The sequence below is a fragment of the Salvelinus alpinus genome, chromosome 27, assembly GCF_045679555.1.
Source record: "Salvelinus alpinus chromosome 27, SLU_Salpinus.1, whole genome shotgun sequence".
Taxonomy (NCBI): domain Eukaryota; kingdom Metazoa; phylum Chordata; class Actinopteri; order Salmoniformes; family Salmonidae; genus Salvelinus; species Salvelinus alpinus.
The window spans coordinates 47359139-47384723 of record NC_092112.1 but is presented as its reverse complement, the minus strand read 5'-3'; the positions used below and the strand labels follow the sequence as shown (position 1 = coordinate 47384723).

The 25585-nt window shown below is 43.9% G+C and overlaps 1 protein-coding gene across 3 annotated transcripts in view; it reads right to left on the bottom strand.

Moving 5' to 3' along the window:
• Positions 1-25585, bottom strand: part of LOC139556664 (actin-binding protein WASF1-like) — a 149813-nt gene that overhangs the window by 3076 nt on the left and 121152 nt on the right. For 2 of the 3 annotated variants that reach the window (XM_071370892.1, XM_071370893.1), the window contains 6 exons: positions 25136-25289; positions 12280-12397; positions 9820-9900; positions 5470-5526; positions 1325-1497; positions 962-1138 (listed from right to left, as the gene is read on the bottom strand). In XM_071370892.1, coding sequence (XP_071226993.1) covers positions 962-1138; positions 1325-1497; positions 5470-5526; positions 9820-9900; positions 12280-12397; positions 25136-25289 — 760 coding nt within the window. The remainder of the gene's footprint in view (positions 1-961; positions 1139-1324; positions 1498-5469; positions 5527-9819; positions 9901-12279; positions 12398-25135; positions 25290-25585) is intronic. The other variant, XM_071370894.1, reaches the window with a different exon arrangement.

The following is a 25585-nucleotide window of genomic DNA, read 5'->3' as shown; positions in this document are numbered from 1 at the left end:
CTCGAGGACCAGGGTTGGGAAACACTGATCTAGAGTCAATACGTCTGGGCTGAAAACAAAGGTCAACACAAAGGGTGAGTGTACTACAGGTTTTCTCGCTCGCTCTGTCTCTTTCTCTCACTCTCTTTGAGGTAATTTCTCCTGACATGTTCTCTCTCTCTCTCTCCGCATCTATCCCGATCTCTTCCTGTCCCTGACTTACACTTACTTGTCATGCTAAGCATTACATAAGTGATGTCTAGTCATTCAAACACTGTGTGTGTCAAACCTATCAAGATAAATTAGTCTGACATGCATGGTCTATACAGAACGAGAGAAAAGGCAAAAGAAAGATTGAAACACAACAATAATCTGGAGAGAACAAAATGAGAGAGGGGAGAGGAAAGAGCAAAATGGGGGAGAGAGCAGAGAGAGCAATAAGGAGAGAGGGGGTAGATAGAAAGAGCAAGAGAGAGAGAAACTGCTCCAGTGTCCTTATTCCCTCTCTCTTCTCTGATTCCTCCAGAGATTGGAAGAGTGAGGACTGTGTTAGCTCTACAGGGAAGACGTCTGCCTAGGCCCTCGCTAGCCTTAACACCTTATCGATCCCTTCCACAGCTCTATCTGTACTCACCTTCGATCCACTATCCCCGCTCCCTCCCCTCCCATCCCATCCAGCCATGTGTTCATACTTCCCTCATTTCCTCTGCCCACGCTCAGATAAGAAAATTCTGGGGATGGGAAACACATCTGCACCCGCTCGCGTCCCATCATTAGAGTTAACCAGAACAAAACACAACACAATTGGCTAGAGAACAGAGCAACAAAGCAGAGAATAGAACTGAACTGGACATTTTTTTATTCATTTGTATTCACTTGAATAGCGTCCTCAGAGTCAAAGCCAGAGAGCCAAAGAGGTGGTGGGAAGACTTTGTGTGCCTGTGTGTGTGTCTGCCTCTGTGTTTGTGTGTGTGTCACCCACCTGATCATGGAGGGGGGTTTGATGTCTCCCAGAAGGTGCATGGGGGGCAGTGGTGGGGGGTCGTGGGGTCGCGTGTACATTCTGTCCCCAGGACGGTTCAGCAGCTCGTTCATTTGACTGTAGGGCAGCGCTGCTAGGGAGAACGGCCCGTCCATCCCTTCCAAGTACATAGGAGCTCTGAGAGAGAGAGAGGGGGAAGAGTTAGAGTGGGACACATCCACTCCATATGCAAAGGAGCTCTGGGGGAAGACACAAAAAGGGGGGGGGGGTCACAAATGCTCCATATAGAATAGCGTTGGGGTTTAATAGCATTCCACAATGCTCCATGTACGGAGATACAAGGAAGCGCACATGCACACTCACCCAGACCTGTCGTGGTAGGTGGCGGAACCGTTAGCCTCTCTTTCTTTCAAGGCCTCCTCAGAGTCGTCCTCAGCTAGCTCTGCCCCCAGCGCCAGTTTCTGCCACTCCTTCTTCCGGTCATGAGGCACCCGCGGTACCTTCTCAGTCTCCAGAGTACGGTCGTTTCCCCTTACCTGGAGGAGAGACGATGGAGGAGGAGAAGGAAGAGAGAACAGCCACGAGAGAGAGAGAAACTAGAGTTTTAATCTGCACAGAACTATTAGACAGAAACACAGAACTTTCCTACACCCCTCATGTCTGCTTTGATCACAAGTCCCACACTTGTGATCAAAGCAGACATGACATGAGGGGTGTAGGAAGAACTATCTGTTAATTTTACATAGAGAGCGAGAGAGAGGTGAGTTGAAAGACAGGAGGCAACAGAGAGAAAAGAGATTGAATAGAGAGAGAGTGCATACATTTCTGTGGCCGTAACTAAAAACGAAACATCCATCATCTAGGCGGCGCGCGCACACACACATAAGTAAAGCCTCATAAGCAAATATTATTTTGGTTTTGCACAGCTGCTGTTGTCATAGCGAATCCTCTCATTTTCATTGGAGACTAATTTCATTGGAGACTAAGCAATATTTACATAGACACAGAGTAGGATGCTCATTCTACACATACAGTCTATTCGGAAAGTATTCAGACCCCTTCCCTTTTTCCACATTTTGTTACGTTACAGCCTTACTCTAAAATGTATTACATAAAAAAATGCTCACAATCCCATAATGACAAAGCAAAAACAGGTTTTTAGAAATGTTTGCAATAAAAATAAAAAATAAAACAGAAATGCATTATTTACGTAAGCACTCAGACCATTTGCTATGAGACTTGAAGTTGAGCTCAGGTGCATCCTGTTTCCATTGTTCATCCTTGAGATGCTTCTACAACTTGATTGGAGTCCACCTGTGATAAATTCAATTGATTGGACATGATTTGGAAAGGCACACACCTGTCTATATAAGGTCCCACAGTTGACAGTGCATGTCAGAGCAAAAACCAAGTCATGAGGTCGAAGGAATTGTCTGTAGAGCTCCAAGACAGGATTGTGTCGAGGAACAGATCTGGGGAAGGGTACCAAAAAATGTCTGAAGCATTGAAGGTCCCCAAGAACACAGTGGCCTCCATCATTCTTAAATGGAAGAAGTTTGGAACCACCAAGACTCTTCCTAGTGCTGGATGCCTGGCCAAACTGAGCAATCGGGGGAGAATGGCTTTGGTCAGGGAGGTGACCAAGAACCCAATGGTCACTCTGACAGATCTCCAGAGTTCCTCTGTGGAGATGGGAGAACCTTCCAGAAGGACAACCTTCTCTGCAGTACTCCACCAATCAAATCACATATTATTGGTCATATACACATATTTAGCAGATGTTATTGCGGGTGTAGTGAAATGTTTGTGTTCCTAGCTTCAACAGTGCAGTAGTATCTAACAGTTCACAACAATACACACAAAACTAAAAGTAAAATAATGGAATTAAGAAATATATAAATATTAGGACGAGCAATGTCGAACTGGCATTGACTAAAATACAGTAGAACAGAATACAATATATTCATATGAAATGAGTCAAGCAGTATGTAAACATTATTAAAGTGACTCGTTTTCCATTATTAAAGTGACTGTGATTCCATGTCTATGTCTATAGGGCAGCAGCCTCTAAGGTGCAGGGTGGAGTAACTGGGTGGTAGCCGGCTAGTGATGGCTATTTGGCCTTGAGATAGAAGCTGTTTTTCATTCTCTCTGTCCCATCTTTGATACACCTGTACTGACCTCGCCTTCTGGATGGTAGCGGGGTGAACAGGCCGTGACATCGGGTGCTGTAGGTGTCCTGGAGGGCAGGCAGTGTGCCCCCGGCGATGCGTTGGGCTGACCGCACCACTAGGGCTGTAGCGGTCATGAAATTCCATCAACCGGTGATTGTCAAGCAAATAACTGACAGTCTCACGGTAATTGACCCGTTAATTAACATAAACACATTTAGCATCTCCTGGCTTCCACACATAGCCTACAAGCCTCTGATGCAGACCTTTGGAACATCTACATCTTAAAAAGTCAAATAAATCCATGTAATATAGCCTACACCTTCACAATAAATCCATTCTTACATAGGTATTCCTCTTGTCCAGATGGGATAGGGCTGTGTGCAGTGCGATGGCGATTGCATCGTCTGTGGATCTATTGGGGCGGTATGCACATAGAAGTGGGTCTAGGGTGTCAGGTAAGGTAGAGGTGATATGATCCTTAACTAGCCTCTCGAGGCACTTCATGATGACGGAAGTGAGTGCTACGGGGCGATAGTCATTTAGTTCAGTTACCTTTGCTTTCTTGGCTACAGGAACAATGGTGTACAGCAAGTGGGGACTGCAGACTGGGATAGGGAGAGATTGAATATGTCCCTAAACACTCCAGCCAGCTGGAGGCCTTCATGGTAGAGTGGCCAGACAGAAGCCACTCCTCAGTAAAAGGCACATGACAGCCCCCATGAGAAACAAGATTCTCTGGTCTGATGACATCTAGATTGAACTATTTGGCCTGAATGCCAAGCGTCTGGAGGAAACCTGGCACCATCCCTATAGTGACGCATGGTGGTGGCAGCATCATGCTGTGGGGATTTTGTTCAGCAGCAGGGATTGGGGGACTAGTCAGGAACGAGGGAAAGATGAACAGAGCAAAGTACATAGAGATCCTTGATGAAGACCTGCTCCAGAGCGCTCAGGACAGACTCGGGAGAAGGTTCACCTTTCAACAGGACAACAACCCTAAGCACACAGCCAAGACAACGCAGGAGTGGCTTCGGGAAAAGTCTCTGAATGTCCTTGAGTGGCCCAGCCAGAGCCCGGACTTGAACCCCATCGAACATCTCTGGAGAGACCTGAGAGCTTAGAGAAGGGATAAACTTCCCAAATGCAGGTGTGCCAAGCTTGTAGCGTCATACCCAAGAAGATTCGAGGCTGTAATCGCTGCCAAAGGTTCTTCAACAAAGTACTGAGTAAAAGGTCTGAATACTTATGTAAATATGATAATTCCGTTTTTTTTTTAAACATTTGCAAAAAAGTATTACAACCTGTTTTTGCTTTGTCATTGTGGGGTTTTGTGTGTAGATTGATGAGAAAAAAATATAAACATCAATTTTAGAATAAGGCTGTACCGTAACAATATGTGGAAAAAGTCAAGGGGTCTGAATACTTTCTGAATGCACTGTATATTTTTCGAATTGGCCTAAACTTTGAACATTGAGATATTAAATAAATGATAGAGAAGAAGCCTTGAATAGAAGGAGTGAAAGAGACTGGGTTTTAATGTCAGAAGTTAATGGTTCTCTGTAGGAAGACAGATAGCTTTGGAATGTGTTGGGTGGAAGGGAGGAGAGCAACGTGTTGAGATAGGGGAGACAGATGGACATCTGTGGATTAGGTGAAGGAGGGGTTGAGGTCAGGTGAGGTCAGATCCCCTTAAGGGAGTAATCAGGGTTTAGTATCTGGTTACCCTCTTCCTGTAGAACCATAAGATGTAAGGATTGGAGAGAATGAGTGTCTTAAGTGGGATGTATAACTGTGATGGTGAGAAAATGTTTGCTGTCTGAGTTACAGCTGTACAGAACCTTTGGGAAGAATTAAACTTGGTTAAAGCTTCTCTAGTGTCCGTGAGTTATTTACTCTGAAAAATAAGAACCTAACAATATAAACAGGACACACAGAAGGTGGCACACACGACAGAATAAGTTGAAGGCAGAACTTAGAATAGGTGAGAAAGGAAAGCTGTAGGACTGACTGACTGAATAGAACAAGACAATGCTGACATTTACATTATAGGGCTTGTTACATTTACAGTACCACACAAAACATGGTGTCTATTATACACCAAAGTTAAAAAAGATAAGATCCAAATAAGTCCATAAAATTTGACTGTACTTTAGTCATTTATGCTTTTTTGCCCAAATACACTACAAATTCCCTAGTTCCCATATCACTGCGAACATGATGTTAGGTCTTTATAATGCATTATAACACTTCTAATTGTTGTCCTAGGGATTATGAGCTGCCAACACTTCACACACTGATACTAGAAGACACACGGTTTGTAATGAGATCACATACCTGCCCTGGGAGGTCTAAGTACCTATAGACCTGATCATACATGCGGGGGTCCTGCAACTACAAGAACAAAACGACAAGAAAAGCACCAGGGCGCATGAATTAACACCACACAGCGCAATAGAACGTAGTACCGCTGGCTGCTGAGAGTGGCAAAAATAGGAAAGCAGCAGCAGAGCATTGAAACAGATGAGGAAGCAAAACTCTGTTAAACACAAAATTACATGACACAGCTGCACTCAATGGCAGTCCAAAACATACAATTTAACATAGTGCATGTGCCACTTACAAACCAAATGACAGAGTGGACTAGAGAGCACTCATTCACACACACACACGCACGCAGTGCCAAACAAACTCAAAGATAACAGAGCTGTTCAGCCATACAAAGACAATGAAGAAATCGTACAATTCAACATAAAATAAAATTGTCTATTTGAACACACAAAAAGCACAAAGCAAGCACCCCATCCACAATAGTGCAGCATGACACAACACACACTAACAAAACATGACAACGGTGTTTAGCATTAGCACAACATGGTTAGCACCAGAAGGAAGCAGAAGGCAAGCAGCAAAAGAACAAGAGAGAGTCATCATTCATAGAAACACTGGGCTAGCTTACCATCAACAACATCCTACACAAAGACAGTTGGTGTTTCTGCTCTGTTGCTATGCAGCAGAAATCTCAACAATGTGGTCAAGCACTTTAGTTAAGCAAAGTCTCTGACTCAAATCATTATGCTAATTAGGCACATTTGTTTTTATAATTTGTATGTAACCTTGCTTAAACATCCTACACACAAGCGTAATGAGACACTTACGACGCACTAGGATATAACACATGTTTGAAATAACAGTTGTTGTGAGACATTTGTTGAGACAAATGTGCAGTGAAATATCTGGAGTCTTGAGACTTAGCAGGTGGAGGTCACATCGCTGGACTGGATTGTATGTGACCATTTGTACTGTGGCATTAATAACACACGCACACACGAAAAATAGCTTGATTGATTGATGATCAATCAACATTCCTGTTAGTAACTACAGTTTAGCTCTAATCTAACTCATGCAGATAGATAACTGATTTTGTTATACTGAACAAAAATATAAACGCAACAATTTCAAAGATTTTACTGAGATACAGTTCATATAAGGAAATCAGTCAATTGAAATACATTTATTAGGCCCTAATCTATGGATTTCACATGACTGGGCAGGGGTGTAGCCATGTGTGGGCCTTCGAGGGCATAGGAGCCAGGCCCTGCCAATCAGAATATTTCTTTCCCCCACAAAAAGTATCTATTACAGACAGAAATACTCCTCAGCGCAAATACTGCCAAATTCTCTCCAACGACGTTGGAGGCAAGCTTATGGTAGAAAAATTAACATTCAATTATCTGGCAACAGCTCTGGTGGACATTCAGCAGTCAGCATACCAATTGCACGCTCCCTCAAAACATGAGACATCTGTGGCATTGTGTTGTGTGACAAAACTGCACATTTTAAAGTGGCCTTTTATTGTCCCCAGCACAATTTCCCCTAGTGCAATGATCATGCTGTTTATTCAGCTTCTTGATATGCCACACCTGTCAGGTGGATGGATTATCTTGGAAAAGGAGAAATGCACACTAACAGGGATGGAAACAAATTTGTGCACAACATTTGAGAGAAATAAGCTTTTTGCGAGTATGGAACATTTCTGGGATTTTTATTTCAGTTTATGAAACATGGGACCAACACTTTACATGTTGTGTTTATACTTTTGTTCAGTGTAGTTTGTTTCTGTGACACATGCTCATTTGTATGACAGATGATCAGGTGGGCGCGTGACATAACGGTGGGTTGTGATTTGACGTGACAAGGATTGGGCCGGTGTCAGCCTCGGTGTTTTTGGCTAATTGCAGTTGACCCCGCTCCCACCCTGTCGTGCCCAGGATAGTCAGTAGTCACACAGCAGAGAGAAGGAAACATAAATGAATCTTAAAAGTGATGCACATTGATTAGCCACGATTAATCAGAGGCCATTACGCTGATGGAGAGGTGCACACACTCGCACACACACACCAGAGAAGATGACGTGAAAACCCCCTGTTTATTGTTCTCTCAAGCCTTTCCTTTTGCAGTTATTGGCTATGAGTGATGAGTATGTGGGTCACTGGGTGTGTGTACTACATGTGTCATTACTAGGGATGCACGATATATCGGTGAACATATCGGAATCGGTCAATATTAGCTCAAAATGGCAACATCGGTATCGGCCCGATGTCTAATTTAATGCCGATGTTAAAAACTGATGTCAAAGCTGCATACCTATATAATGTAGGTACATGACGTAATGACGCCACGTAAAATGTTGCGCTACACGTGCAACACAGCATTCCTAACCTAGCCCGCAATGTCTGCTGTGTGGATCGAGCAGTCGACAAGTCGAGCAGTCATTTGAAAGAGTATGAACATTTCAGCGAGACAACTCAAAGGAGAAATCCATTAAAGCCAAGATAATGGAATTCATTGCCCTTGACAATCAACTGTTCTCTGTCGTGGGTGATGTTGGCTTTCACAGACTGGTCGAGCACCGGTACACATTACCAAGTGCGCTATTTTTCAGATGTTGCCCTACTGGAGTTATACAGTAATAGCGTCACTGCTATTAGCTTCACGACATACATACTATGGAACGCCGTTTGGGTCTTTGCGTGTCAAAAAAGATACAGTAGCACTGTCAAAATAAACGAGCAAACATTGGCCACGAATGATGTGTTTACAATACCATGTTGGTAATAAAGGGTTAGGGTTAGACCGCAACTTCTGGCATAACTAAGTTTAGCTTGGTACCTAGCTAGCACCAATACAACCAGCCTGAAAACAATGACCAGTAGAAACTGCAGTTATTATTCTTAGCAATGATTTAGGAATCCTTGTGAGTAAGTATTAGCTAGGTTGCCACTTGTTGTTCACCTATTGAAATTGAACTTCAGTTCATGAAAATAAATAGCTAGCCAGCTACTTAACCCTGTTGCCCAAAGCTGATGTTATAAGCAGCCAGCTAGCTTCATCTGGCTAGTGATGCTCGACCGGACCGGGTTATGTGTTGTGAAGCTAGCCACAATAAGGATTAGGCACAATAGTGGAATTTGCGGTTTCCCTTCAAAGTAAAAGTATGTAATTGACAGTGATGCAAATGAATACAAATAGTAGAATTATGCCATACTTTTATTTTGAAGGCAACCACAAAGTCCACTATTGTGGCTAATCCTAATTGTGGCTAGCTTCACATAGATAGGTCCGACCACCATTAATCAATTAAGAAATGTCTTATAAATTAGGGTTATTTTAGATGATTACACCTAGCTATATAGTTAGCTACTGAACCAGATTATGTCGTTTTGCTAAGTGGAAGAAATAGTGAGTGAAAGTATAGGTTTTGATGATGTTTTACTGGTAATGGGGACATACGTAAACGCCGACAAAATCACTTTTTGGTCAGTGTGTGTGTGTAACTATTTAACTGCACTAGAATGATTAAAAGGACGCTAAAACAAATTATATCGGTATCGTTTTTTTTTGCAAGAACAATATCGGGTATCGGCCAAAAATGTCATATTTGTGCATCACTAGTCATTACTGTTATAAATGTGGCTGATGTCAGTGCCGTGTATGACTAACCCATGCAGTCCTCCTTCATTTGAATGTGGCAGTGGCACACAGGAGTGTCTTGCTGTGTACACACAGCCTGTGTGTGTGTACACAGTGTGTGTGAGTAATGTGACGGGCTCAGCATAAGGCCACCCCCAGCACTCTCTCTACTCCCCTGTGGAGGTCCTGGGGGTGGGAGGGAGGGGAGCTATGGTCCCCTTTACAGCCTGGTACAGTTACCTAACAATCATTAGGTCATTAGCATGGAGACTGTATACTAAGTACATTGTAGAAAATACCTACTTGTAAAGTACAGGGAGTGAAGTACAGTGAGAAATATGTGATTAAGTCCAAGCTCAGACATCAGATCACAACCATCCTGGCAGTTAGTGGAAACCCAAAACCCAAAGAGTGGTGGGAGGGGGTCAGTGGTCACGGGAGCAGGTGCGGGAAGAGGGTGGCAGGTTAACCCAAAAGGTTAAGCAGAATCCCACTAGTGACCAGTCAGTGATCATGTCAGATGCACCTTGTAGTTAGAGAGGTGATTAGCAAGGGTTTCCAGGTAAGTAGCAGAGGTTTGAAGCAGAGTTAGTGGGAGTCCAGTGCACTGCTTTGAGGCAGGGCAAACCCAAAATGAGGGGGGGGTTAGATAGGGGGGCAGCAGGCTAACCCGAGGGTCCCAGGAACGGGGTCTGAGGGGCGGGGCAGTCTTACCTCTGGGGGGGCAAGGAGGGGAGGGGGTTCAGAGGGGACTCTGATAAGGCTCTCCGGCCACACATGAAAAGGCAATTCCATCTGCACAGAGTCAGAGACCGACAACAGAGACCGAGGAGAGGACGAAGGGAAAGAGAGAGGGAGGTAGGGAAGAGAGGGATACTATCTAAGGCATGAAAGGTTTCAGGAGTCTAGATATATTCATAAGATACATATACTTCCCTATGTCAAACATAACTGTCCTACTAGCTCCAGAAACAACACACATAGCTATAGCATAGCCCCTTGTCCAAGATTACATCCCTATGTAGCCTGTATGTGTTTGCCAGACAGTGTAACAGGCAGTGATGTGTGCATTAGCTGTGGTCATGGCCGCTTATTGACAGTCTGTCCTTCCATCTTACTGCAACTGCTGCTCTTTCAATCTCTGGCCAGCTCAGCACGGCAGAACAATGTGGGGTTGCTATGAAAACCCCCGGGAGGGGCAGGGGTGTTGGAGCATGGGGTGGGGAACCTGACCAGTAACATTGTATTTGAGGGCGGTAATGGACACAGTGGGGAGCCCATGGATGTTGGTACTTTTTTCTACCAGTGTTTGACTCAAAGGAAAAAGTTCCCTGATCTCCTCAAAGATGTTCTAGAGATGCTTGTACACTCTCTCTCTGTTCTCTATATCGCACGCACGCACACACACACACACACACACACACACACACACACACACACACACACACACACACACACACACACACACACACACACACACACACACACACACACACACACACACACACACACACACACACACACACACACACACACACACACACACACACACACACACACACACACACACACACACACACACTCACCTCTGCCTGAGAGGCATATTCAGCTGATCTAACTGCATTATTCAATGACCTCAGCAAGCGAGCGTAAGTCTTACAATCCTCCCTCCCTAGGCTCAGTGAGCTGCCATCCTAGCTCTTTGTACGTGGTCTGTACTCTATACTGTAATGGATGCCAGTGTATTGTGGTGCAGCAGAAATTAATAGTGATCCATAACTCCACTGGCCTTTTCTGAGACTGATATCTGGCCTCAACTCCCCACCATCACAACTCAAATACTCTGTCTACACCAAATAAGGCCTATTAAATACTGTATCTATCTATATATTGTTCTGTGAGCTATTTTTGTATATAATTTCTGTATTTCCAGTCTTTCTCTAAATACATAGTGGTGTGACTGTTACTGTCCCCTGTTCTCTGACTGTAAGTCTTGTGACTGAACCCTTCATCACCACCACAAAAACCCAAACCTCAACATGTATATCCCCAAACCTCTCTGGCAGGGTTCCCTCCTTGGTTGTGCTTGAAAATCTAACCACGTTGGGCTCCGATTGGATGGTTATGGTGAAGAGAGGGCTATGGCCCGCCACTCAAGCGTGGAGACACAAGCTGGTGCTGAGTAGCGTCGTAGGGAGCCCCCGGGGCTATGGGCACGAGACCCCTCCATCTGCACAGGAGCTGACTGCTTTGTAATTTAGGGACTGTGGGGGGGAAAGGGAAGGAGGAGAACTCGGAGGATACACAAAGCCTCCCTCATGATTGTGTGTGTGTGTGTGTGTGTGTGTGTGTGTGTGTGTGTGTGTGTGTGTGTGTGTGTGTGTGTGTGTGTGTGTGTGTGTGTGTGTGTGTGTGTGTGTGTGGCCCCACATGAGGGCAATTGTGTGTATGGTATGTGGGTGTATGCATATGTGTGTGTATACAGTTTGTGTCTCTCTCAGGACAAACATAGGCTCCCTCATGAGGCGCGGGGGCAGAGAGAGGGCAGATCCAAACATTAATTAGAGCAAATAACTAGACAACAGAGAACCACGGTGTATCCTTTCCTCCCTAATGCGCAACTATTACAGAGACACATAGCTAATGGATCCGTGTGTGTGTGTGTGTGTGTGTGTGTGTGTGTGTGTGTGTGTGTGTGTGTGTGTGTGTGTGTGTGTGTGTGTGTGTAGAGTACGCTATTGGGTTGATATACTGAAGTCACTCTGTGTCTCAGTGATTTATGCTCACCCCATCTTCCTCCACTCCACTGACCCATATCGACCAGTGTGTTCCTGTGTTTGTGTCTGTTTGTATGAATCACTGACCATAGACTACAGTGTTATCTCATTAATTTCACTGTCTCCTTCGCCACATATATGGTCTGTGGTTCTAGATGCTAATAATAGAGGCAATTCTGATCCGAGAACAGTTTCAATATTGGGCTCATAATGGCTGAGATTAAACCTATAATAGGGAGAGGCGATCTGAAATTAGTTAGGGTTCAAAAGCTACTTGGTGACACAGCACCTCAGCTAAGGATCAATGTGCAAACACAACACCACGCTGAATCCTACAATAAGAAGACAGGATGCTGGTGATGGCCCGGCCCACTGGCCAATGGCGGCCCTTTCTTACCTTCTGTTTCCTCTTCTCTTTCCTCTTGTCCTCCGTGTCCTGCAGCATCTTCTCTCTCCACAGGTCAAAAAAGTAGGAGGGGTTTGTGTAGAACTTCAGCCCCTCCTTACCATCATCCCTGTAGGAGCAGTAGGAAACCAGAGTTACCCCTAGACACTGATTTAAGGTCAGTTTTGCTGATCCTAGATCTGCTACTCAGAGCGTTGCAAACCAGAGATGGCTGATGAGGGTCAAATTTGACCTCTCTCTTTTTATCTTTTAATTTGTCTTTTTATTTCACCCTATCTTCACCCTTAACCAGGAATAATCCATCTAGAAGGAGGAAAGTATCACTTCAAAACCCGTGATGAAAAAAAAACACATGCCACCCTCATGCACACATTTGTCCATCATATCACATCAACATGGGAATGCGATGTGCCCAAGATGCACAAATAGCCACGTTGACTCTTCTCTCCTTCTCTTACACATCCTAGTCAGTGACACCACCAAAAGGTGCTGAACTATTTGCCATAGATTCTGCCATAACATCATACGTGTTTCTCCGTTAACCCCCTGAGTCACCTACAGAGTTTAGAGGGTTACATAACCCATAATGCACCTCTTCTTCCTCGCTACCATGTGGAGTGTTCGATGACGAAAGGGAATGATTGTGAGAGAGGGATAACAAGAGGAAGAGGAAACATGAAAAGAAAGAACATCACAAGGAGATGAGGAAGTTTAATGATATGCAACAACATGGGGAAGGATGTCAGGAGTGTGACAGAGTGGTAGGGTGTGTGTGTTTGAGTGTGTAAGTGTATCATGTGTGTCGTGTGTGTGTGTGTGTGTGTGTGTGCGTGTGCGTGAGAGAGGGAGAAATGCTGTTCCGACTGAGTACTATGCGTGTTTATATTGTGAGTGTGAGTGTGTGTGTGTGACAGGGCAGCAGCAGCTGGATCTGAAGAATAACAGCCTGAGATGTAGTAGACAGCCCCCTGGTGAGAAGTTCAGGAGCGAAAGAGAAAGAAAATAAGAAAGGGGGGGCATGGAGGGAAAGAGAGGACAGAAACTCAAAAAGTGGTTCAGGAGTCCTTCAGAAGTCGTCAGAGTCAGACGTACTGAGACACAGAGGGGTCAGAGAGCATGCTGAGTAGAGGTGTCTGTCTGTATGCAGCCCCATAGCGGCAGGTAGCCTAGTGGTTAGGGCATTGGGCCAGTAACCAAAAGGTTTCTGGATCAAATCCTGAGCTGACAAGGTAAAAATCTGTTGTTTTGCCCCTGAACAAGTTAACCCACTGTTCCCCGGTAGGCCTTCATTGTAAATAAGAATTTGTTCTTAACTGACATGCCTAGTTAAATAAAGGTTAAACAAAAATAAAAAATAGCGATATCTACAGCTGCTTCTCAGCATAGACTAGCTCAACAGCCGACATCTGTCCTAGAGAAGACAGACACTGAGCCATACAGCTATTAAACCCACACTATTAAACTGAGAACCCAGACAAATAAAAGGCCCTGGACCACTTGCTGTGGTTTCATTATGGATTATTTATCTCCAGCTGGCTCTCTGAATTTAATTTAATTTAATGGGCTTTAATGGCATGGGAAACATATGTTTACATTGCCAAAGCAAGTGAAATAGATCATGAACAAAAGTGAAACAACAATACATAATTAACAGTAAACATTACACACACAAAAGTTCCAAAAGAATAAAGACATTTCAAATGTCATATTATGTCTATATACAGTGTTGTAATGATTAATAAATATTTAAAGTACAAAAGGGAAAATAAATAAACATAAATAGAGATTGTGTTTACAATGGTGTTTGTTCTGTACTGGTTGCCCTTTTCTTGTGACAACAATGTAGTCAATGTAACAATGTAACCCAATGGTGGAACAAACTCCCTCACGACGCCAGGTCAGCGGAGTCAATCACCACCTTCCGGAGACACCTGAAACCCCACCTCTTTAAGGAATACCTAGGATAGGATAAAGTAATCCTTCTAACCCCCCCCCCCCTTAAAATAGTTAGATGCACTATTGTAAAGTGGTTGTTCCACTGGATATCATAAGGTGAATGCACCAATTTGTAAGTCGCTCTGGATAAGAGCGTCTGCTAAATGACTTAAATGTAAATGTAAATGTAACAACAGGTCACAAATCTTGCTGCTGTGATGGCACTGTGGTATTTCACCCAATAGATATGGGAGTTTATCAAAATTGGATTTGTTTTTTCGAATTCTTTGTGGGTCTGTGTAATCTGAGGGAAATATGTGTCTCTAATATGATCCTACACTTGGCAGGAGGTTAGGAAGTGCAGCTCGGGGGCGGAGCTAGCATGTTGGAGTGAACGGCTGTGTGTGAGCGAAGCTCCTGCAACATTTTCGAAAAACAATCTAATTTAACCTACTTTATGGCACTTTTTACAACAAACGCCTCTTTCTAATACAATATTGTAACTTTCTATGTAAAAATGCCGAGTAATAAGGGACCAAAGGACAATAAATCCACATCGGAGGCCGACTCCCCACCAAACAACGAAACAGACATGGCGGAAGGCACAGGTAACAACGTGACACTTCCAGAACTTACCCGGGCTTTGGGAGAACTACGTGTTGCTATAGCTGAGGATCTTAAGGCTACTATTGCTGAACTGGACACCAAAATCGAGAGCACCATTCGAACGGTCGCTTCGCAGGGCCAGAGTATTGTGGACCTTGAGAAAGCTTCTGAATTCAACGCTGGTAGGATCGACGAGTTAGAGAAGCTATGCACGTCCTTGCAGGATAGTGTGCAGAGGCTTTCTGTGAATGTGGTCGACCTGGAGGGCCGATCCAGACGTCATAACCTTTGTGTTGTTGGTCTGGCAGAGGGGGTAGAGGCTGGCTCTTGCCCCACCGACTTCTTCGCCAAGCTATTTTGAGGGATGCAATGGGATCGGATGTTTTGGCTTCGGATCCCCAGCTGGACCGTGCACATCGCGCCCTTGTCCCAGTGCCTGGACCAGGCCAACGTCCTCACCCAGTAATCATCTGTTGTCACAGTTTCAAGACCAAGGACCTTATCCTGCGCGAGGCTCGAATGAGGGGTAACCTGTTACATAAAGGACACCCCTTCCATGTCTATGAGGATTATGCGCCCGATGTGGCAAAGCATCACGCCGGCTACAGAGATGTCATGACCAAACTCTACAAACTCCATCTTCGCCCAGCCTTGCTCTTCCCTGCAAGACTCAGAATTACCCTCCTTCCGGTGAGAAGATTTGTCTCTCCTCGGTTTTGGACACAGAGAAGTTTATCTGGGAATATACACCAATCCCCCGTACGGGTTAGAGTGCCTTGTCATTGTGTGTTAGGGTCTGCTCATGGACTCGAATCCATACTATACCATAACGGGAGAAACCTTATTAAACTGTCTCAGCAAGGGCTACCGAACATGTAAGACGCTGAGCCGACCAATGGAGGGCGGTCAGAGCTCTCATTTAACGTTAATTTCACTTTCATTCCGGCTAGACGACTGACCTGTCGTTGGAGTTCAGAGCGATGCCTGTTTGGGTGGCCTTCCAGGTTTGATCATTGACACTTTTGGATGGATATACTTATACTCCCCCATTTTAGTTTTGTTTCGTTATTTATTTGTCAATTCTTACATTATTCTTATTACCATACCATTTATTTAATGCTTGCAGAGGACTGGGGGTGATGGTTGGGGAGGGGCAGACACCTGGATAGCGAGTTAATGTTTTGTGCCGTTAAGATGCTAATTGAACACTTTACTCACGGGAGCCTCCTCAGTTCATATGTTAGTAGAAGTTCTAGGATAGTGAGAGGTGAACGTATAGTTGGGATTTTATTTTTGTTTTACCTCTTGTTCGAGGTCGCGCCGTGCATTTTTGGCATCGGCCAGACAATGTGTTTATTATTTTTATTTTTATTTTTTTTTCTCTCCTATTTGTGTATGCCTGTTAAAGGTGGGTTGATGGGGGGGGGTAAATGTTGGGGAAAGTAGGGGGACAGGGTGGAGAGTAAAGGTGCTTGCCGGGGGGGGAGGGGTTGGTTGGATACTGCTCGGGTGTATGTGCTACATATGTTGATCGTGATGGTTTGGTGCGCTTTCTTACCTTTTTATTGAGTTACATGTTATGCAGGCCACCATAGGAACTACAAACGAGAGGAGGGCGGGACTTACATTCACTTCCTGGAATGTCAAGGGTTTAAACGAACCAATTAAGAGAGGCAACGTCCTAGCCCACTTGAAAGCACTCTTGTCTGATATTATATTTTTGCAAGAAACCCATCTGAAAAACAATTCTCATGGCAGACTTAAATGTAGGTGGGTGGGGCAAGTGTATCACTCTAACTTCTCTGCCAAAACGAGAGGCATAGCAATTCTGGTACGGAAAGGAAATTCCCTTTCTACATAAAACCACTATTGCGGATAAAGAGGGTCGTTATGTGATCGTAATAGGAGAGATCCACTCTACTTCTGTAACTCTACTAAATATCTATGGGCCAAACATTGATAACCCCTCTTTTTTCAAAAGAGTCCTTGCCCTGATTCCAGATATCTCCGATACTAACCTGGTCATTGGAGGGGACCTTAACTGTGTGCTAGACCAATATCTACCCGGCGAACCCCTACCTCCTAATCAAGCGAATTCTTGAATAACTACATAAGAAATTCTAACTTATTTGATATATGGAGGATCACTAACCCTACGGGTAGGGAATAATGCTTTTACTCTCATGTTCACAATGTTTATACTCGAATTGACTACTTTTTGGTTGATGCGAAATTACTCCCCTATACCTGTAATGTGAGGTATCATGATATTATAATCTCGGACCACAGTCCACTCACCTTCTCCCTGAGTTGGGTGACATTGTACCAAACGAGAGGTTCTGGAGGTTGAATCCTCAGCTCCTCACAAGAACCAACATTCTGTGAACATCTTAAAGACCAAATTACATTTTTCTTTGATACCAACGACAACACAGAGACTTCCCCAGCATTATTGTGGGAAACACTGAAGGCTAATTTGAGAGGCTGTATCATCTCCTATCAGACTGCCAGGAGTAGGCAAAACAGGGGGAAATTGGTAGAACTGGAGGGACAAATTCACTTACTGGATAGGGAGAATGCTAGCCATCCATCTATGGAGAAACATAAAAAAATAACCTCTTTAAAATTTGAATATAATCAGATTCACTCAGCTAAAATTGCTAAACCTTTTCTCTATGCCAAGCAAAAATATTTTGAGTTTGGTGACAAATCACACAAATTACTCGCCAGACAACTTCGAAAAAATGTGAGTGACCGAATGATTCACAAAGTTAAATCTACATCTGGGGAATTACTCTCTTCCCCCAAAGACATCAATGACAGATTCCGTCAGTTTTATGAGACTCTATATACATCTAAAGCGGATCCTAACCCCTTAGTTATGCAAAACTAATTGGAGTATTGTAATCTTCCTGCCCTGAACCAGGAAGATTCCAACTTCCTGAATAAGGAAATATCTCTTGAAGAAATTCGAGAAACAATTAAATCTCTAAAGAGTGGCAAGACCCCGGGCCCAGATGGATACCCTGGTGAATTCTATAAAACATTCAGCAACATGCTCTCTCCCTACCTGCACAAAATGTTGGTTCAGGCCAATGAGGATGGAGCTCTCCCACCTACTTTGGATGAGGCGTTCATTACAGTTATACATAAGGGTAAAGATCCGGAAGAGGTAGGGTCATACAGACCAATATCTCACCTTAATACAGACCAAAAGATTTTAGCAAAAACTCTGGCTAACAGGCTTAGCACTTGAATTGGCATATTGGTCCATTCGGACCAGACCGGCTTTATCCCTAACAGAAACTCATTCTTCAATCTCAGGCGCCTCTTCAACATTATGTATTCTCAGAGGTTACCTAACGTGGACCTTGCAGTTGTATCTCTTGGCAGCGAAAAGGCCTTTGACCAAGTTGAGTGGTCCTATCTATTCAAGGTCCTGCAGAAATGTTATATTGGAGATGGGTTCATAAATTGGATCCAGCTTTTATATAGGAACCTCTATGCGAGAATACTCACTAACCAATCATTGTCGCCCCGATTTAACCTTTATAGAGGGAGAAGGCAGGGTTGTGCGCTGTCGCCTATGCTCTTCGCCCTAAATATTGAACCTCTCACTCAGGCAATCAGATCTCATGCAGCAATACATGGCAATAATACTAAAGATACTCTAAATAAGATTTCCCTATACGCAGATGACATTCTCCTCTATGTAACAGAACCCCAAGCTAGTATCCCAGCTATTCTTGATGTGATTAATTTGTTTGGTACCTTCTCAGGATACAGAATAAATTGGAACAAGAGTGAATTAATGCCCATAGAGTTGCAAAACACCTCTTGGCTAGAACATCTTCCAGTTAAATCTTCAGAAAAATGTATCTACCTAGGAATTGTAGTTACCAAACAATACTCCTCACTATTTAAAGAGAATTTCCCCTCTCTGATGCAAAAACTCAAGGCAAACATCCAATTTTGGAGAACTCTCCCAATTTCTCTGCTCGGAAGAATTAATGCCATTAAAATGGTCTTCTCCCACAACTGCTCTACCTAAACCAGAACATCCTTTCATAAACAACTGGACTCAATTATCAATCCTTTCATCTGGGATTATAAAACACACAGGATAGGTAAAAAAACACCTCTGTAAATCCAGATGGAAGGAGGATTGTCTCTCTTAAATTTTATATTTTACTATTGGGCCGCTATCCTCCGCGCTGTTACGTTTTTGCTGGATGACGCACTTCCATCATCCAGCTGGCTTAGTATGGAGCGTGAGGAGTGTCACCCCTTCTCTTTTGGCGCTGTGATTTTGTCGCCTGTCAATCTGGAGATATCACTTTATCGTAACAATCCTATTATACATAGCACAGTCCGAATCTGGAAGCAAATTAAAGTCCACTTTGATCTTAGATCAATATCATTCATGCTCCCTGTTGCCAGGATTCCCTCCTTTGCCCCCTCTAACCTTGATAACACCTTTGAGCGATGGGGAGAGCTAGGGATAAGTACCATAGGGTATCTATATATAAAAGGGACCTTTGCCTCCTTTGAGTTGCTGAGGGAAAGTTATAATCTTCCCAGAAGTTACTTTTTCAGATACCTACAAATTAGAGACTATGTTAGAAAACACCTCCCAACATTTGGGAATGCTAAACCTTCATTGTTTGACGGATGCATAAAAATATGCCCCACCTCAGAAAAAAACTGATATCTCGTCTTTATGATGCTTTCCAATCTGTTAGCATACCTTCTACAGATGCCATTAACCTCTCTAGGGTATGTGGGACGCTACCGTCCCACCTGGCCAACATCCAGTGAAATTGCAGAGCGCCAAATTCAAAAACAGAACTACTCATAATAAAAATTCATAAAACATACAAGTGTTATACATCGGCTTAAAGATTAACTTCTTGTTAATCCAAACGTTGTGTCAGATTTCATAAAGACTTTACGGTGAAAGCATACCATGCGATTATCTGAGGACAGCGCCCAGCACACAAAACATTACAAACAGTTACCAGCCAAGTAGAGGAGTAACAAAAGTCAGAAATAGCGATAAAATTAATAACTTACCTTTGATGATCTTCATATGGTTGCACTCACAAGACTCCCAGTTACACAATAAATGTTTGTTTTGTTCAATAAAGTCCCTCTTTATATCCAAAAACCTCAGTTTTGTTGGCGAGTTTTGTTCAGTAATCCATTGGCTCAAAGGCAGTCACAACAGGCAGACAAAAAAATCTGAAAAGTATCAGTAAAGTTCGTAGAAACATGTCAAACGATGTTTATAATCAATCCTCAGGTTGTTTTTATTCATAATAATCAAAAATATTTCAACAATAGCTTTGTCAATATAAAAGAAAAACAAGAAAGGCGCGCTCTCGGACTTGCGCAGCAAACAGCTCTGGGATTTCCCAGGGTCCACTCACTCAGAGTGGTCTTACTCCCTAATTTTTCCGAATACAAGCCTGAAACAATTTCTAAAGACTGTTGACATCTAGTGGAAGCCATAGGAAGTGCAATCTGAGCCCTAAATCATTGGATACTGTAAAGGCAGTCAACGGAAAACTACAAACATAAAAAAATACCACTTCCTGGATGGATTTTCCCAGGTCTTCACCTGCCATATCAGTTCTGTTATCCCCACAGACATTATTTTAACAGTTTTGGAAACTTTAGAGTGCATATAATTATATTAATTATATGCATATCCTAGCTTCTGGGCCTGAGTAACAGGCAGTTTACAGTTTACGCTTTTCATCCGGATGTCAAAATACTGCCCCCTACCCCAGAGAGGTTTTAAGGCAAAATGGGAGGAAGAACTAGGGACTGACATTTCTGTGGCAGACTGGGAAGATAGCTTGGAGTATATCCACACCTGCTCCATTAACTCCAGACATCGTCTCATACAATTCAAGGTATTACACAGATTACACTATTCCAAAACTAAACAGGCATAGGATATTTCCTGATACATCCCCTTGTGTGATAAATGTCAGGCTGCGCAGGGTACACTACTCCACCGCTTTGCCCTATGCTCTAGCTTGTATGGTTATTGGTGTGGAATTTTTAGTATCCTCTCTGAAGTTCTGGAGACTTCAATAGACCCAGACCCGCTTCTGCTAATCCTGGGAGTGTCTGATTCCCTAAACGGATTAACCAACCCCCCCAAAACAACTCATCTCTTACAGTCTCATTTCCACAAAAAAATGAATCTTGTTGTTTTGGAAAAGGAAGGAAGCACCCTCTACCAAATTATGTCTCAGCGAAATGGCAAACACTGTACACTTAGAAATAATTAGATATATTCTGAATAAGAAATTATCAACATTTGATCAAATCTGGCAGCCTTTCCTCTCTTACTTGGACCAATCAGCGCTATGAATTTGTACATTTTAACGCATTCTCAATTGTAATATTTTAATCTACCTTTGGGCAGCATGTGCTTGCCCCACCACCCGAGCAGTTGGGAGGGGAATAGGGGGGAATAAGGGGGAATAAGGGGGGGTGACATCTACCCTCTTTCTTTCTACCTGTCCTTGTTCTGTATGTCTTGTTTTGTAATATTTTTTTGTACCTAGAACTCTGGGTCTTGTTGTTTCTGTCTGCTCTTTTATGTTTAGATAAGAATCGCATACTTGTCTTTTATACCCATACACCATTCTTGTGTGTGTTCAATAAAAACTATTTGAATGAGGAAGTGCAGCTCAGTTTCCACCTCATTTTGTGGGCAGTGTGCACATAGCCTGTCTTCTCTTAAGAGCCAGGTCTGCCTTCGGTGGCCTTTCTCAATAGCAAGGCTATGCTCACTGAGTCTGTAAATAGTAAAATATTTCCTTAATTTTGAGTCAGTCACAGCGGTCAGGTATTCTGCCACTGTGTACTCTCTGTTTAGGGCCAAATAGCATTCTAGTTTGCTCTGTTTTTTTGTAAATTCTTTCCAATGTGTCAAGTAATAATCTTTTTGTTTTCTCATGATTTGGTTGGGTCTAATTGTGTTGCTGTCCTGGGGCTCTGTGGGGTCTCTTTGTGTTTGTGAACAGAGCCCCAGCTTGCTTAGGGGACTCTTCCCCAGATTAATTTCTCTGTAGGTGATGGCTTTGTTATGGAAGGTTTGGGAATCACTTCCTTTTAGGTGGTTGTAGAATATAATAGCTATTTTCTGGATTTTGATAATTAGCAGGTATTGGCCTAATTCTGCTCTGCTCTGTATGCATTATTTTGTGTTTTACGCTGTAAACGAATTCTGCATGCAGAGTCTCAATTTGTTGTTTGTCCCATTTTGTGAATTCTCGTTTGGTGAGCGGACCCCAGACCTCACAAGCATAAATGGCAATGGGTTCTATTTTTAGCCAGATCCTAATTGGTATGTCAAATTTAATGTCCCTAGGTGTCGCTGTAGGCCCTCCTTGGTTGGGGACAGAAGCACCAGATCATCAGCAAATAGACATTTGACTTCAGATTCTTGTAGGGTGAGGCCGCGTAAGGTGCATCCCTGTCACACCCCCTGGCCCTGTGAAAAGAAATGTGTTTTTTTTGCCAATTTTCACAGTGTAGATGGATTTTATAATGTTGTATGTTTTTCCACCAACACCACTTTCAATCAATTTGTACAGCAGACCCTCATGCCAAATTGAGTCTAAATCTTTGGTAGGCAGAAGGGGCATTGGTCTGATATGGGGGGGAGGCTATATGGGTGTGGCCAGGATTTGCTTGGGGTGGTCTTAGCTGGTTGGGGTGTGGCTGGTGATGCTGTGGTCTGGGTGTAGGTCCTCTTGGCGTGGGTTCTCTCGGTGCAGGTCCTTCGAGACGGGGTCTTGCATGTCTGGGAGGGTCTCCAGCTGGTTTGGGTGGGGTGTCCGTTGCTCTGTTGCTCCTGTGTGAGGTGCTGGGGCTACGGTTATGGGTGACATCCTTCAGGGTCCTGGCAAAAGTTTGGATTGCTGCCTTGTAGAGGTGGACCTGGTCGTAAAGGCTGTTCAAGTCCAGGGTGGAGTGGTGGTCCAGGTATACATTAGGTTTTGAGGCACAGTCTCGTGAAATGCTTGCATTCACCCACTGTATGGTGGCAGGGTGAACATATTTTTGTGGTAGCAGGGTGGAGATAACCACTTGTGTGTGGGGGAAAGTGGAAAAAGCTTTTTCAATCACTCCCTTGAGTGCTTTTGCCACCCTTACCTGCTGGGCCCTCAGGTCATTTGTGCCCGTGTGAATTATAATGTGGCTGGGGGACACTAGTCTGTCCTTTGACAACAGCACCAGGGCATGCCTATTGTTTAGGAACCAGAGTTTGGAAAAAGTCCATCCTCTTGAATGTATTTGCCATTTGAGTCAATGAGGAGCACAATCTCTGGCTTTTTTGTGTCTTCAGTAGATGTGGGGGGGTTGTCAGTAGGGCTATCGGGGGAGCTGACAGGAGGGCTGTTAGGAGGGGGTGGGGTCTGTTGGGTTGGTGGGTCCTGTGTTGTCTGACCCATTGTGGTGTTGAGGATGTGGTCCGGGTCTGAGGTGGGCTATTCTGCTGACTTGTCTGGGGGAAGTGTCCTGCTCTCTGTCACACCTTCAGCTTTCTGACCTTGTCCTTCAGTGCCATGTGTGCCTCTAAGTACTCTCACCTCAGTCCGTAAAGCAGCCAGCTCTCTCAGCCAGCCGTCCATCTCCACCTTCTGCCCTCTGGGTCTTGTTGGGGGGGGGGGGGGGGGGTGTTGTTGTGCTGGTCTGTTTGGTGGGCTTGTTCTGTCTGGATTGTGTGGATTAGCTCTCTAAGGAGATGGAGGAACAGTGCAGTTGTGGGACCTGGGTGTGTTCAGTGCTGGGGGGGTGACAATACTCATCTGAAGAGGTGTGATCAGACTCACTCAGGATGGGGGAGTCATCACAGAGAGAGAGCTTTTCCTGCAGTGCTCTCTCTTTGATCCCATAAAAGTCCTGCTGGAACTGCATGAGGATGCCCTGCACCATTACTATCCCAGACTTGTACACGTTGACAGAGGCTTTTTCAATTTCCTCAATGTCTACTATTCTGAGTTTCCACCCTGGGCCAATACCCTCTCTCTTGACATAGGGGTAGTGTCCTCTTATAGCACTGTCCCATGCCAGGGGACGGTCTGCGTGGAAAATTAAGTTGCTTACGTTGCCCTCTTTGTAGCAGTCAGCAAATAGTGTCTCTGGATTGTCCTTGAGGAGTTTTTTCTGTACTTATCCTTGCAGGATTATTTTTTATATCCATTGGGATCTGTATTGTAATGACCTCTGGACAGGGACAAGCCATGGGGCTTCAAAGGCCAGCCCCCCGGCTGTGAAACTCTCCTGCCATTGTTGTGCTCAAGAGTTTTCACACATCTGAATTCACACTTCAGTGCTAATTGAAGGTGCCGCCAGGTCTGTTCTGTCCTAGCATCTTGGTAGCTTAGTATACTTATTTACTTAGCTTTATATAACAAAATTACTTTGAGATTATTGTATTTTAGTTTTTGGCTTCAGAAGTAGCTTCAGACTGAACATTACTCACTCAGTGTTGTGTTGGATGGTGTTTCCAGGTTCAGACTGAACATTACTCACTCAGTGTTGTGTTGGATGGTGTTTCCAGGTTCAGACTGAACATTACTCACTCAGTGTTGTGTTGGATGGTGTTTCCAGGTTCCGCTGTGTTTCTTCTGCAGGTTTTGGTTTGTTAGAAGTTTTCTTGATGGTGCTTGTAGTATCGTCCATTAGGGTAATTTTGTCCAAAATTAAGATTTTAGGTATGGAATTTTGATTTGGATTGAAGGTTTTAATGTTGAGGTTAGTATCCTCTACATTTATCCAACTCTAATTCTATCTTTTTTGCAGAAGCCACTTCCTCTCTCTCACCTTCATGTTCTCTCTCTCTCTCTCTCTCTCTCTCTCTCTCTCTCTCTCTCTCTCTCTAGGCTGCAACCTGAGCTAACAGCCAAGATAGACAGGGTGAAGAGACACAAACACATCGATAAGGATACATTCACATGTCTGCAGGGGAGTGTACACACACGCGCACGCACATACACACAAACTGAGAGCCAAGTAAGCAAACATGCACACCAACAGTATAAAGATCCACCAGGCACTTTTCCCTCTCAGGTCAAAGCTGCTATTAGCCTGGTAGTATTTGCTTGGTGTGCATACACACAGACACACAGACTAACATTCTAACCAATGGGGCGTGATTTTGAGGAGGTTCTTACCAATGACATCATGGTATGTTTATGGGCTGTTCAGGTGCTGACCAATAAGGTGTCAGGTTGCAATAACATTACCCAATCTGGAGGGAGGTTGCTGTGATGCTCACCTGTAGGGTGTGAGGATGTTGAGGGGTGGTGGCTGCTCGCAGAGGTCAAACGTCTCCTGCAGGGGGATGGGCAGCGACTGGCGGGAAAACAGCTGCTGGTCCTGGATGGTGGAGCTCCTAAATGCCTTCCTCATAGTTATGTCCTGGAGAGATACTGGTGAGAAGGAAAGAAAGAGAGAGAGGCAGTCATGCAGAAGAACAGCTCCTGACTTTTTGGTTGTTAAAAGTGAGATGAACACGATGAAATTAGAAAAACATATATAAGTAATCAAATTGTACAACTGAAGACCTTCACAAGAGGAAAAGATTGACCGTGTGAGTTAAAAGAGCGATCTTAAAGTGGAACTGACAGCATTTTAGCAACATTAACTTAAATCTTATTACAATCTGTTCATATACTGTACACCCCCAGGAATAATATGACACTTAAAAAAAAAATCTGACAAGTGA